The following is a 15,454-nucleotide window of genomic DNA, read 5'->3' as shown; positions in this document are numbered from 1 at the left end:
AAATACTACTCTAAGTTCTATGATAAACCCAGAGCCAGAAACTACAAGATCTAACAGTACCTTCGGCGTGGTGGTGGTGTGGGAGACCTGCGCCGACGTGGAGGAGGAGCAGGAGAAGGAGAACGGCGTCTTCTGGTGGGTGGTGGAGAGGGACTTCTCCTTCGTCTACTACTATACCAAAGAAAAACAGTTGTTTCTGGTCAGTATTATTCATAATTAAGTGCTCTAGAGGACATACTTCCAGTTGTTAACTTAAGGGGAAATAATGATTATTACGTGTTTCGGAGCAGTATTTTTCAAACTATAGGTCAAGATCCTAGGTAGAAGCTAACACTTAAAGTAAGAAATAAATAAAAGGGCTGGGAATGTGGCTTAGTGGTAGAGCGCTTGCCTAGCATGCATGAATCCCTGGGATCAATTCCTTAGTACCACATAAACAGAAAAAGCCAGAAGTAGCACTGTGGTTCAAGTGGTAGAGCACTAAGCCTTGAGCCCAGAGAGGCTCAGGGACAGGGCCCAGGCTCCGAGTTCATTCCACAGGACTGGGGGGGGGGGGGGGGAAGTAAAAGGGCTGGGAAAATGGCCTAGTCGTAGAATGCTTGTTTCGTATACATGAAGCCCTGGGTTCGATTCCTCAGCATCATATATAGAAAAAGCCAGAAGTGTTGCTGTGGCTCAAGTGGTAGAATGCTAGCCTTGAGCAAAAAAAAGAGAAGCCAGGGATAGTGCTCAGGCCCTCAGTTCATGCCCCAGAACTGGCCTAAATAAATAAATAAATGCCAAGCACCAGTGGTTCACACCTGTAATTCTAGCTACTCAGGAGACTGGGAACTGAGGATCATCGTTGAAAGCCTTCCCAGGCAGAAGTCTGTGAGACTCTTATATCCAAGAAACTACTCAGAAAAAGCCAGAAGTGGCGCTGTGGCTCAAGTAGTAGAGCAATAGTTTTGAGCACAAAGAGGCTTGGGGACAGTGCTCAGACCCTGAGTCAAAGCCCCAGGACTGGTAAAAAATAATAAAATTTTAAAAATTATTTAGCTGTGGCATAGGTAAATATTGTTTTGTGAAATTTGTCTCCAATATATGATCACATTTTTGGGTCATGATATAAAACATCCTTGAGATATTAAAGTTTCAAAGTATGTCTCAAAGCATTCTTTCAGTTGGTCCACACACTAGAATCATTATCCTAAGAACAAATGTCCAAGGTTGTCTGAGCACTAAAGCTACTCTGAGGGTGATGAGGTAAAAATACACCTGCAAATCACCTAAGTCTATTCTGAGTTCCATCAAATGCTTGACCAACAGACACTGGCCACCTGAGAATAAGAACATGCCAGGAGACTAAAAGCCTTAGAATAGGCATAAAACTGATGAGAAAAAGATACTGAAACAATTGCAAAGAATTTTTTTTTCTATCTGTAAATTGTATAGTGCTTTAAAATGAGAACAAAAACCATACTAGTGCAGGGCAAGGAACTGGTTTTCTACTTCACTGTTGTAAGGAATCTTTCTAGAACAGACAGTTCTATAACAGGAAAGAAACGGAAGAGCAAAGTGTACCACTGATGTAATTTGTTTTTTTCTTCAGTCCTGGGCCTTGGAATCAGGCCTGAGCACTGTCCCTGGCTTCTTTTTGCTCAAGGCTAGCACTCTTGTCACTTGAGCCACAGCGCCACTTCTGGCCGTTTTCTATATATGTGGTGCTGGGGAATCCAACCCAGGGCGCTTCATGTATATGGAGCCACTAGGCCATATTCCCAGCCCCCACTAATGTAATTCTGTGGTACAGTTTTAGTTAGGCTAGCAGCTAGTTACACTAGCCATGCTACCAATCTCACAGAAGGCAAAGATCACTCACTATAGCTGAGAAAATCATCAATTTATCCTTTTGGGTTTTTGTTTCTTATTATCAAAACTAGTCTACATTGTACTGTTCTATCACAAACATCATTGACTGGATGGCTCTGCAATCTTCCCAAGAAAACCATATGATTTGGCTTTATAAATAGTTTTATGGCCATATAACCCTGATTATCAAAGAGTCCAAACCTGTAAAATATGGAACAGAGTCAAAACCTATTTGTTTCAGTATTTTTGTTACCCTCTTTCTTATTTTCTCTAAAAGTCAACAACAAATTGTCTCCCCACTAGACCCTATGAGCTACAATTCTCATCTCTCAAGGATACTCCGACACATCGTTAAATCTGTTGTAAGCTAAGGTAAATTACCACAGGCAAACTCTAATCAATACTCTTAAATGAGTTTGACATATAATTCTCCCTAAATTAATCCAACATGGTAAAACAATTAGGGGTGAATCTGATCCAAGTACATTATATGTATATAAATATCATAATGAAGCCCTTTTGTGTAATTTGTGCTAACAAAGAGGAAGAAAAAAAATTAAAGTTTCTCCATAGTCACAATAACTATATACATTTTAAGAATGCGATATGGCCACCCAAACAGGAAATGACATGACTAAACTTTTGATACATAGGCCTAAATTATGAAGCAGAGTCTAACCAACCTTTTAGTCACTGGCGATTGCCATCGCTTTCCCATCTGCATCCTGACAGCATCAGAGAAAAACAAATGTCAACAATTCCATTCACTAAATTATTTACTTTGATAGGAGTTTTAAATCCCCCTAAAGGAGGTTTCTTCAATAGTTTTCAAAAGAGGTTCTGGAGTTAATACTGTGACTTAGCTGCTTTACTTTAATCACACACATATATATGACATAGTAGCTCAATAGTGACAACTCATTTAGTTCATGCTAGATATTAAGAAAGTATCAGCCGGGTGCCAGTGGCTACTCAGGAGGCTGAGATTTGAAGATTATGGTTCAAAGCCAGCCCACTCAGGAAAGCCCGTGAGATTCATATCTCCAATTAACACCAGAGAACCAGAAGTGGTACTCTGTGGCTCAAAGTGGTAGAGTGCTAACCTTGAGCTGAAGAGCTCAGGAACAGCGCCCAGGCCCAGTGTTCAAGTCCCATGACTGACCAAAAAAGCAAAAAACAAAAACAAAAACAAAAAGAGAGAGAGAAGAAAATACCAACCACGAAACAACAAATACACACACATAAAAGCAAAACACATAAGGAAGTGTTACGTTAATTCTAAAATACTTCCACAGCCCATCATTAATAAGTCATGAAGTTTCATCCTAACTACAGAACAGCAGCAAAGGCCACTAAAGAAGATTGTTACCGAGGGGAAGTCTCTTTCTGATGCTTTCTTGGAGATGGAGAAGCACTTCGGGAAGGGGAATGTCTCCGCCGCCTGCCTACCTCACCATTCTTCACATGGGATCTCTTGGGTCGCTCATCTTCTGAGGAGGAGGAAGAGCCAGAGTCTAAATAAATAAATAAATAAATAAATGGTAGGTTGCTCATCTTCTAAGGAGGGAGAGCTAGAATTTAAAGAAAGAATAAAGTAACAGGAGGCCTATTGTTAAAAGTGCCTGCCTTTCCAGATACTGGTGGCTCACTAGTACATTGGAGGCTGAGTTCAGAAGAACTCATGGCTCAAAGCCTGCCCAGACAGAAAAGTTCTCAATCTCCAATCAACCTGAAAAAATTAGAAGTATAGTTCAAGTGGCAAAGCACCTGCCTAGCAAGTACAAGGAACAGAATTCCAACTAGTGCCACCAAAAAACCCTCTGGTGGAGAAGACTGGAGGGACTAATGAATCATACTATTCCAATGTTCTAAACTGTTTATCTTCCCCCAACTGGTGTTAGGAATTGAATCAGGCCATGCACATACTAAGAACATGCTCTACCACTAAGCTAGACTCACTTTTGAGACAGGATCTTACTATACTAGGTAGCACAGACTGGAGTCAAATTCAAGATCTTCCTAACTCAATCTCCTAAGTGCTGGGATCACAAAGGTTGCATCATCCCAACTGGCTAAGTACAGTATTTTTTAGATATGCAGACAGAAGAGGTTTAATAGGTATTCATACCAGATGAAGACTGCTGGTTCTGTCGTCTGTATTGGCGCCTCTGCTGTACAGAGTCGGCTGCAGCCATCTTGCCACCTTTATCTTCTTCTGAAAGATGGATGCATTTAGAAAGTGTTTCTTTAGTTATGCACACAGGTAATTTGACATGTGTGAATAGAAGTCTTTTTTTTTTTTTTTTTGGGGGGGGGTGTTGCCAGTCCTGGGATGTGAAGCCTAGGCTCAATGTTAGTACTCTGCCACTTGAGCCACACCTCCAGGTCCAGGTTTTTAGTGGTTAATTGGAAATAAGAGTCTCACAGACTTTTCTGAACTGTGATCCTCAAATCTTCAGCCTCCTGAGTCGATAGGATTATAGGCAAAAAATAGTCTCTTAAACCTTTATCAGTTTGGGTCAAGTAATAGCATTTATTATATGTACTCATAACAAGCACAATGTTAAGTCAGGCGCTGATCTAAGGATCATGGACTAAAGCCAGTGTAGACACAAATTGAGACTCTGACTCTTCTCTCCAACTAACCAGAGAAAGGCTGGAAGTAGAAGTGTGGCTCAAGTGGTAGAGTACCATTTTTGGAATAAAAAAGTAGAAAAGTACAGAAGGCTCAAGCCCCAGTACCACCAACCAAAAACCAACCTAACAAACAAACCTAAACCACCACAACAAAGTAACCACAAAAACACACACACACACACACACACACAAAGAAACATCTAGTGAAAATTCTCTTTTCTTTAGTACTACATAGCACATATTTCTTTCTTTCTTTTTTGCCAGTTCTGGGCCTTGAAAGGGCCTGAGCACTGTCCCTGGCTGCTTCTTTTTTTTTTTTTTTGGCTAGTCCTGGGGCTTGGACTCAGGGCCTGAGCACTGTCCCTGGCTTCTTTTTGCTCAAGGCTAGCGCTCTTTCACTTGAGCCACAGCGCCACTTCTGGCCTTTTTCTGTACATGTGGTGCTGGGGAATCGAACCCAGGGCCTCATGTATATGAGTCAAGCACTCTTGCCACTAGGCCATATTCCCAGCCCCCATAGCACATATTTCTTCCCATTAAAAACTTACCTGATTCAGACAACTCTACTTTTCTAGGCTTTGGTGCTGGTGAAGGCGACTCTCTTTTTTCAGTACCTTTATGTTTTGTCACTGAAAAGTAGAAAAGTTGTTTAGATACAATAAAAAGGACCACACAATACATTTCCTTTGTCAGTACAAATACAGGTGTTGACCAGGTACACTTGTACTTTACTGTGTGTGTGTGTGGTGCCATGTGGCCATATGCATGTGTGCATGCACATATACCAATACTAGGGACTGAACTCAGACCCCAGGTGTTGTCTGGGCTTTTTCACTCAAAGCTAGCTAGCATCCTACCACTTGAGTCATTCCTCCGCCTCCTCCTTTTTAGTGGTTAAGTCTCTCAGACATTCCTGCCCAGACTAGCTTTGAATCTTGATCCTCAGATCTCTGCCTCCAAAGTAGCTAGGATTATAGGTGTGAGACACCATATCCAGCTTATTACTTTTTTAAGAGTGTAATAAAACACCTTTTATATTTTGGCTTATGATTTTAGTAGACAAATACACCATGAAGATGTGCATAAGCAGAGAAGTAAGTCATAGTGGAAGAGATTAGTTGAGTTCCTTGTTGGTTCTGAGACTGGGCTTATCTAAATCCCACAGTCACACTGGGCAGCGTACACATACACACACACGAGCATAATTGTGAATTCTTATTCTAAATTGCTGTGATAAAGTTTTACTCGCGTTGTGAATTCTTATTCTAAATTGCTGTGATGAAGTTTTACTCGCGATGCAGGTTTAAATGGGCACCTCAGGTTTCTCTTGTAAAATGGGCCAAAGTATGGAGAGGATGTGATGTAACAATTCGTGTAGTGCAGCAAATTCACAAAAGATCATTGCCATAGTACTCCATTCAGGTGGGAAAAGACCATTAGTTACTTCATGCTCTCTTTACTGCATTAGGTAGAAAGCTATTGTTTGTGATATGGGGGGATTTTTAAAAATGACGTTTTCTTTTTGGTGCTGCACCTGGGAGTTTAACCAGGGCCTGACTCAAGTGGTAGAGTGCTAGCTTTGAGTGAAAAAGCTCAAACACCTGGGGTCTGAGTTCAATCCCTGGTATTGGTATATGTGCATGTACACATGCATATGGCCACACGGCACCACACACATACACAACACAGTAAAATTTTCCTTTCTAGATGGTGAGTGTGGCCAATTAGAAATTGTGGTATCATGGAGCTCATTAAAATATACAAGGACGGGCTGGGGATATGGCCCAATGGCAAGAGAGCTTGCCTCGTATACACGAGGCCCTGGGTTCAATTCCCCAGCACCACATATACAGAAAACGGCCAGAAGTGGCGCTGTGGCTCAAGTGGCAGAGTGCTAGCCTTGAGCAAAAAGAAGCCAGGGACAGTGCTCAGGCCCTGAGTTCAAGGGCCAGGACTGGTAAAAAAAAAATATATATACAAGGACAAGTTTTCTCATTTCCATAGTTGTTTCTAACCTGAGATTTTTCAATGGGATTTCAGTATATGGTTACAGATTGTTATAGCAGCTTTTTCAGTTCTCCATCTCCTATGACTCACCTTCAAGGCTGTATCACTCTACTTCTAAGCACCAAGACACTATGTAAATGGAGCCTTCAGGATTCTACTTTTCCTTCAAGTGGACTTAGCACTATGAGAACAATACCCAATTGACTACATGCAGTCTCCACAAACACAGCATTCTACTTGCACAGCAAGACTACAGATCATAAATATCTCAGAAATCAATGTGCAGAATAAAGGACCTAAGTCAGGAGAACTTGCCCTAAAGCCTAATGTAATAAATAAGTAAATAAACCAGATTTGAAGAGTACACTATGTCCTTCCTTTAGGACAATAATGTGTGGCCAAAAAGAAACAGAACATATTAACATCAATTAAATAATCTTCAGAGAAAGTGACCAGTTGGTTTCAGAATAACACATTACATTATCATGAGGATTTATTTCTCTATCTGGCCAATGCCACTGGGTACCACTAAAAGCAGCTTTTACCTGTACATTCCTTTTCAAGAAATCCAAAAGGGGGGCTGGGGATATGGCCTAGTGGCAAGAGTGCTTGCCTTGTATACATGAGGCCCTGGGTTCAATTCCCCAGCACCACATATACAGAAAATGGCCAGAAGTGGCACTGTGGCTCAAGCGGCAGAGTGCTAGCCTTGAGCAAGAAGAAGCCAGGGACACAGTGCTCAGGTCCTGAGTCCAAGCCCCAGGACTGGCAAAAAAAAAAAAAAAAAAAAAAAAGAAATCCAAAAGGAAAGGTAAACCTATATAGATTCACATTTTTTTTGGTCTGTTGTGAGGCTTGAACTCTGGGCCTTGGTGCTGTCCCTGAGCTCTTCAGCTCAAGGCTACGTGCTCTATCACTTGAGCCACAGTGCCATTTCCGGTTTTCTGGTGGTTAATTTGGGCTGGGGCTTTGAACTGAGATCCTCAGATCTCAGCCTCCTGAATAGCATAAGCCACTGGTACCTGGCTCCCATATATCTTTGAAGGGACCAAAAGATTACATGCACTGTAGTGAAAAGAGAGAACTTTTACCTTTACCTGAAGTTCTCCCTGGAGACACAGAAACACGACTTTTTCTTGTACGGTTTGACTGCTGAGGTGTCGGGGAATGACGCGTTTTTGGCGGTGGAGATGCTGGGGGTGATGGCCTGTGCCTTCGCCTTGGAGGACTTGCAGAAGGAGATAACCTGCGAGTTTTTCGAGGAGGGCTGGATGTTCTCTTGGGAGGCTTCTTTGGTGGTGATCGTGAACGAGATGATGAAGACGATGAGCTACTCCCAGACAAGGATGCTGATGAACGCCTCCTTCTGTAGAATAAAATATACTCACTAAGAAATACCTTAAAGCATATATAGTTTACAGTTGCTTTACCCCTTTTGAGTTTATGATGCTAAATCCATAAATGAGTCAGAAAGAGGCAGAGGAAGAAAGAAAAAAAAAAACCTAACCTAGGACAGCAAATATCTACTACTGAGACTAAATAACTTATTCTGATAAATGCTTCTTTTTGAGTTGTGTCACTTATCAGATTGAGTGCTATAATCCAGTAATCACTTCCTCTTCCTTAGGAACAATACCAGCATTTTATAGGGTTTGTATATAAAATTTGGAAAGCAAAATACTTTTCATTCAGTAAACTGTGAAACTTTTTTTTTTTTTTTTTGGTTGGTTGTAGGGCTTGAACTCAGGGGCCTGGGCACCGTTCTTGAGGTTTTTCATTCAAGACTAGTGTTCTAATGAGAGAAAAGAAGGAACAGATTACACTAAGCAAAAGGAAAGAAATGTACATATCACCCAACCTGGAACTAATTATTTTGTTAATATTTTGGCTTTGTTTTGTGTTTTTGCCAGTCCTGGGGCTTGGACTCAGGGCCTGAGCACTGTCCCTGGCTTTTTTCGCTCAATGCTAGCACTCTACCTCTTGAGCCACAGCACTACTTCTGGCTTTTTTCTATATATGTGGTGCTGAGGAACTGTATACGAGGCAAGCACTTTACCACTAGGCCACATTCACAACCCCTTATTGTTAATATTTATAGAGTTCATAAGCATAAGGGTGTATACAAGAAGTCCTGGGTTCAATACCCCAGCACCACATATATAGAAAATGGCCAGAAGTGGTGCTGTAGCTCAAATGGCAGAGTGCTAAGCTTAAGCAAAAAGAAGCCAGGGGCAGTGCTCAAGCCCTGAGTCCAAGGCCCAGGACTGGCAAAAAAAAAATAAATAAATAAAATTAAAAAAAAAATCTTTATGCTATAATAGCTATATATCCAAAATTCTAATTTTACCTTATGCTCAACTTAAGTATTTTTAGCAATATTTAAAAAGAACTGCTATGGGTAGTGTTAGATTTTTTGCTTGTCTTTAAAAAAAAAAAAAAAGCATATAAACCAGGCAGCAGTGGCTTAGGCCTATAATTAATCCTAGCTACTCAGAAGGCTGAAATCCTGAAAAAGTATCTCCAATTAACTGACAAAAAGCCAGAAGTTGAGATGTGATACCCATGTGGTAGGGCGCCAGCTGTAAGCTAAAACAAATAAGCTCCTGGTGCTGAGTTCAAGCCCTAGTACTGGCATACAGACAAAACATACAGCATACAAGTAACAGTTATATCTAGGAAACAGGATCATGAGGAACTTTCAACAATGTCATTTATGTTTAATTATATATAATAAACTTTCACTACTTATGAAACAAGGCTACGTTAAAACAAAAGTTAAAAAACTCTCCTTACAGACAACCCAGTCTACTGAAAGTATATTCCTTTCCTTAGAAACTGCTATGACTTCCACTATGAAAAAAATCATTGGGATGGGAATATGGCCCAGTGGTAAAGTGTTTGCCTTGTAAACATGAAGCCCTGGGTCTGATTCCTCAGCACCACATATGTAGAAAAAAGCCGGAAGTGGTGCTATGGCTCAAGAGGTAAAGTGATAGCCTTGAACAAAAAGAAGCCAGGGACAGTACTCAGGCCCTGAGTCCACGCCCCAGGACTGGCAACAAAAATATTTTTAAATTTTTTTCTTATTTATTGTCAGAAAAACAAAAAATTTAAAAAAAAGTTGAAAAAACAAAAAAGAAAAGAAAAAAAAATCATTGTAACACAGGGATGGGAATGAGGCTTAGTGGTAAGAGTACTTGCCTAGCATACATGAAGCTGTGGGTTCCATCCCTCAGTACCACATACACAGAAAAATCCAGAAGTGGAGCTGTGACTGAAGTGGTAGAGTGCTAGATTTGAGCAAAAGAAGCTCAGAAACAGTGCCCAGGCCCTGAGTACAAGGCCCAGGACTGGCAAAAACAAACAAAAAACATTGTAACAGCAAATGGATTATTTAAAAGCTGGTAAAAGCACCATACCCATCGTGTAGCCCGCTACTTTTCAGAAGCCAGTGGTAAGTTGAAAGCCAAACAGGCCATTAACTGGTGAGTCATGCCTACAATCCTAGCTACTCAATAGGGTGAGATCTGAGGATCAGTTTGATGCCAAACCAGGCAGAAAAGTCCATGAAATGAAACTCTTATCTCACTTAACCAGAAGGTATTTTCTATAGTAATTCATAAAATATTTTGATACACTAAAGATTAGATTATCCTAAAATTATCCCCAAATAAAGATTATTCTAAAGTTGTACCAAACACCTGACACTTTTAAATAAATTTAAAACAAACCAACAGGTCTCACCGTCTCCCTGGAGACCTACTCCTCCTGTGCCTTGGCGGAGGCGGCATTCGTCTTGGTGGGGTTCTTCTTCGAGGGGAAGGCCGTCTCCTAGGGCTGGGTCGCCTTCTAGGTGAGTATGATCTGCCAAAACAAAATTGGGCCCTGAGTAAGTAAGGGGCAAAGAATTCTTGACAGAGATTTTTTTTTCAGTGGCTATATTTGGAAAATGTCAAGAGTCAAATCTTTCAATATGTAAGATTTCTATGTAAGAAAATTTCTTAGTGCCTGTCATGGAGCTTGAACTCAGAGCCTAGCACTGTCTCTGAGCTTTTTTAGTGCCAAGGTTAGTGCTCTACCACTTGAGCCACAGCTCCACTTCTTGCTTTTGGGAGTTAAATGAAAGTAAGAGTATATATATAGACTGCTGCCCCTGGCTGGCTTCAATAGGTGATATTAAGATCTCAGCCTCCTGAGTAGCGCGGATTACAGGGTGTGATCCACCAGTAACCAGTTTATGTAGAGATTTTATATGGTGCACAGAAGTGTTCTCAAGTTCTCTATGTAAATCCCAAGAATAACATTTCTATTAAAGATTTCCCACAAATTTGAAATTATGTAATTACGGAAGACAGCAATACAGCCCAAACCTATAATGATCTTAAGGCCATGACCCACCTTGATCGGGATCTATGGCGCCGTCTTGGTCGAGTATGAGAAGGTGAGCGAGAACGTGTACGGGATCTTGATTTGGAACGTGACCGAGATCTTTGTCGGGTCTTTTCCTTTTCCTTTTCTTTTTTGGAATTTTTTTCTGGAGAAGGTTCTTTAGGTTCTGGTACAGGTTCAGGCTTGGGAGCTTTTAGGATGTCACTGTCCAAAAAAAAAAAAAAAGTTATTTTTCTTCCTAGGGCTTGAACTCAGGGCCTGGGCACCATCCCTGAGCTTCTTCTTTTTTTGCCAGTTCTGGGCCTTGGACTCAGGGCCTGAGCACTGTCCCTGGTTTCTTTTTGCTCAACTCTACCACTTGAGCCACAGCGCCACTTCTGGCCGTTTTCTATATATGTGGTGCTGGGGAATCAAACCCAGGGCTTCATGTATACGAGGCAAGCACTCTTGCCACTAGACCATATTCCCAGCCCCCCTGAGCTTCTTTTGCTCAAGGCTAGCACTCTACCCCACTCGAGCCCTACAGCCACTTCTGGCCTTTTCTGTTTATGTAATACCAAGGAATCAAACCCAGGGCTTCACACGATAGGCAAGCACTCTACTACGAAGCCACATTCCCAGCCTCCACATACACGTTTTGAAAAACGCAAAGTTGGCTGGTGATATAGTTCAGTGGTACAGTACTTGCCTAGAATAAGGCTGAGGTCCTGGGTTTGATCCCTAGCACATCAAAAAAAAAAAAAAAAAACAACCAAAAACCCCACACAGATGAGCAAAGTATGTGCAAAATAAATCAAACTATTTTGAAACAATCTGACAAAAGTCACCTTTGGGGCTGGGGCACTTTTCTTTTCTTCTTTTTTTTTTTTTTTTTTTTGGGGGGGGGCCAGTCCTGGGCCTTGGACTCAGGGCCTGAGCACTGTCCCTGGCTTCTCTTTGCTCAAGGCTAGCACTCTGCCACTTGAGCCACAGCGCCACTTCTGGCCATTTTCTGTATATGTGGTGCTGGGGAATTGAACCCAGGGCCTCATGTATACAAGGCAAGCACTCTTGCCACTAGGCCATATCCCCAGCCCTGGGGCGCTTTTATTATACTCTCCTATATAATTTCAACAAGATAAAAAGTAATTTGTAACAATTAGGTATTTGTAGTAATGGGGGCTGAACCTAGAACGTCCCACTGGCCAGTGCAGGTAACAGTCAAGTCTAAAAATTCTGATTTAGAAATTTTTTTTTTTTTGCCAGTCCTGGGCCTTGAACTCATGGCTAAGCACTCTGCCACTTGAGCCACAGCGCCACTTCTGGCCATTTTCTATATATGGGATGCTGGGGAATTGAACCCAGGGCTTCATGTATACGAGGCGAGCACGCTTGCCACTAGGCCACATCCCCAGCCCCTGATTTAGAAATTTTTATGTGCTTGCCTAGTAGATGTGGCCTCTTGTACCGAAGGTTCTTTTATTTTCAAAGAAGGTTCTGGAAGCTCTGGACTTTTCTCCTTCTTTTCTGGAGCAGGGGAAGGACTCCGGCTCTTGGTTCTGTGACGGGGAGATCGAGAATGACTGCGCTTTCTCTCTCTCCTGACAGGGGAAGATCGTCTTCTGGGGGAAGGAGATCTGGATTTGCGTCTAGGATGAAAACAATTTTTTTTAGGTGTTTCAATATGGACCAAAGGAGAAGGCCAAAAGAAGCAGCAAAGATTCATCATGATCTTTTAAGTTGTCCACTGTTGTATCTGAGAAATTCCACATGTAAACAAAATATCTTCTTGATATGGAGAGGGCCAAGAGAAAACTAAAAGGACCAACCAATGACAGGTAACTTGTTCAAATGTGTCTTAAAATTAAAAGGGAGGAGAAAATACTGGCTTGGGATTCTAACCTTAGGTTCTTAATCATTCCCACACCAACTTCATTCAAAGACCAACTAACTTCTCAGAGAAAAAAGACGATGTTTTAGAAGTAAACAGTGGTATTCCTTAAGTCAACCCTAACAAAACACCGTGTTTAGATAAGCTCACATCAGTTATTTAGGCAGAGACCAAGAATGTCAGAAAAATGGTAATGCACAATGCTCATCACAAGAGAAATGCCAGAATTGCATTGGATAGTTTTGAAAGAGGAAAAGCCCTCCTGCTTCCTTTGTAATCACAGTGTGCCTAACTTGAACTGTTTTCTTATTCACAGTGAAGGCAAACAGCAGACTTAGATCAACAGTTACACTGTTGTCATGGTGGCTCATGCTTAAGTTTTCAAGGACTGCTTCCATAAGTAAGGTTTAGTATCAAATATACAAACTATAAGAAACTAAAAGAGCAAAGAAAATAATACCTCCTCCCTTTACTTATTCCAGCCGATTTATCAAAGAAAAACCCTAAAAATGAAAAACCTAATGGATTTCTCACCTTTAACCACGAGTACAGTAGAAGCTGAGTCGTGGATTTAAAAATGTGAACCTAACATTAGTCTCATTGGAAGGAAGAAAACAAATAAATGATCTGAAGTTTGGGTTCAGTACAACCATCTAAGAAAAGCAGAACAGGGAATAAGGTTAAGTTATATGAATAAGGTTAAGTTATATGAGTGGCTACTGAATACAGATTTCTAATAAAAAAGAAATGGAAAGAATGAGTCAGAATACAGTAAAAAAATAAATGTTATATTTAAACTAGAACAATATGGAATAAGTCTAGACTTTCATTTTCAAATTTAGGAGCTGAATAAGTTATCCAGATTTTAGATGACCATTTTAATCAAATGATCAGTCTCAAACAAAACATGAAACATTTTTTTTAAATTTTTTGAGATGCAGTCTTGCTATGTTGTACAAGCTGGCCTTGAATGCATTCTCCTTCAATTTCCCAGATAGCTGGAGTTATAAGTGTATGCTACTGAGTTCCATAACATACAGGATTTCTTTAGTCCAGAGTCAAGGTATAGCTCAACCATGAAAACTGTACAATGGAAAAAATCCCCTCAATCACCACTAGATCTACCAGAAAATTCCTCAAGACCTAAAGCACCTATTAAACGTTAGGTATGCACCCACTGTATTACCTTCTTGGGCTTCGAGACCTCTCCCTTTTCTCTCTGCTGCTCTCCTTTTCTTCTTTATCCCTCTTATCTTTGTCTTCATCTTGCTTTTTCATCGATGCCAATTTTTCCTGTTCAATCTGCAAAGTTAAGTTTCCAAAGTATATGCAGCTAAGTTTGAGAAAAACACACTATTTTAAAGATTACACATCTAAATGTTTGTTTTTGTTTTGCCAGTCCTAGGGTTTAGTTTGGATTCAGGGCCTGAGCACTGCCCCTGGCTTTTTTTTGCTCAAGGCCAGCACTCTGCATCTTGAGCCACAGTGCCACCTCTGGTCTTTTCTATTTATGTGGTGCTGAGGAATTGAACCCAGAGCTCCATGTATGATAGGCAAGCACTCTTCCACTAAGCCACATTCCCAGTTCTATAAGTTTGTTGTTTTTTTTAACACAGTTCATTAGCTTCAGTTTTTGAACAAAACTGTTCTTTATTCATCCATATTAAGGATACACATTAAGATTAATATCATAGTTGGGCACTGGTAGCTCATACTTATAATACTAGCTACTCAGGAGACGGAAATATAAGGACTACAGTTTGAAGTCAGACCAGGCAGGAAAGTCTGTGAGACTCTTTTTTTCCAATTAACCACTACAAAGGCAAAAGTGGATTGGTGGCTCAAGTGGTTCATTGCCAGGCAAGAGCAGAAAAGCTGAGGGACAGAACTCAGACACTATGTTCAATCCCTATTACTGGCACCAAAACAAAATATCCCACAAACTAACAACAAAACAAAAACAATAAAAATGAAATACTTGATGAAAACTAACATCTGTTTTTAAAAGATATGTACCTGTTTTCCAGTTTCTTACAAAAATCACTTTATATCACCTATTCCTTTTGCAATATTGTCTATGAGAGCACTTGTGTTTGCTTTTATGTAGTTAACAATTTAAAGACAGGGCTGGGAATGTGGCCTAGCGGTAGAGTACTTGTCTAGCATGCATGAAGCCCTGGGTTCGATTCCTCAGCACCACATAAACAGAAAAAGCTGGAAGTGGCTCTGTAGCTCAAGTGGTAGAGCGCTAGCCTTGAGCACAGAGAGGCTCAGAGACAGAGCCTAGGCCCTGAGTTCAAGCCCCAGGACTGGCCAAAAAAAAAAAAAAAATTAAAGACACAACTCTCAAATTGCTGGACACTGAGAAAAGGACATTTTAAATGTAATGTTTGGGCCAGGAATATGGCCTAGTGGTAGAGTGCTTGCCTAGTATGTACAAAGCCTCAGGTTCAATTCCTCGGTATCACATGCACACAAAAAAGCCAGAAGTGGTGCTGTGGCTCAAGTGGTAGAGCACCAGCCTTGACCAAAATAAAAAAGCTAAAGGACAGTGCCCACGCCCTGAGTTCAAGCCCCATAACCGACAGAGAAAGAGAGAGGGGGGGGTGAGGGGGAGAGAGAGATCATTTACTTGTCTCTGTTTTATTTCTTCTTTCTTCAGTTCTAGGAAAGCAGAAGGGATTCCAGCGATGTTTTCTT

At 41.0% G+C, this 15,454-nt stretch overlaps 1 protein-coding gene across 9 annotated transcripts in view; it reads right to left on the bottom strand.

The window, feature by feature from the left end:
* The window catches only part of Srrm1 (serine and arginine repetitive matrix 1), a 29,920-nt gene that overhangs the window by 7,292 nt on the left and 7,174 nt on the right, over nt 1-15,454 (bottom strand). For 2 of the 9 annotated variants that reach the window (XM_048350521.1, XM_048350530.1), the window contains 11 exons: nt 15,387-15,454; nt 13,941-14,056; nt 12,309-12,512; nt 10,894-11,088; nt 10,240-10,359; nt 7,587-7,861; nt 5,037-5,117; nt 3,980-4,066; nt 3,221-3,365; nt 2,535-2,576; nt 61-171 (listed from right to left, as the gene is read on the bottom strand). The exon at nt 15,387-15,454 is cut by the window's right edge and continues 103 nt beyond it. In XM_048350521.1, the coding sequence (XP_048206478.1) occupies nt 61-171; nt 2,535-2,576; nt 3,221-3,365; nt 3,980-4,066; nt 5,037-5,117; nt 7,587-7,861; nt 10,240-10,359; nt 10,894-11,088; nt 12,309-12,512; nt 13,941-14,056; nt 15,387-15,454 (1,444 nt within the window). The remainder of the gene's footprint in view (nt 1-60; nt 172-2,534; nt 2,577-3,220; nt 3,366-3,979; nt 4,067-5,036; nt 5,118-7,586; nt 7,862-10,239; nt 10,360-10,893; nt 11,089-12,308; nt 12,513-13,940; nt 14,057-15,386) is intronic. The other 7 variants (XM_048350522.1, XM_048350523.1, XM_048350524.1 and 4 more) reach the window with 7 other exon arrangements.

This window comes from Perognathus longimembris, chromosome 7 (assembly GCF_023159225.1).
Source record: "Perognathus longimembris pacificus isolate PPM17 chromosome 7, ASM2315922v1, whole genome shotgun sequence".
Taxonomy (NCBI): Eukaryota; Metazoa; Chordata; class Mammalia; order Rodentia; family Heteromyidae; genus Perognathus; species Perognathus longimembris.
Note: the sequence above shows the minus strand (reverse complement) of the source record. Positions and strands in the feature narration are given on the sequence as shown.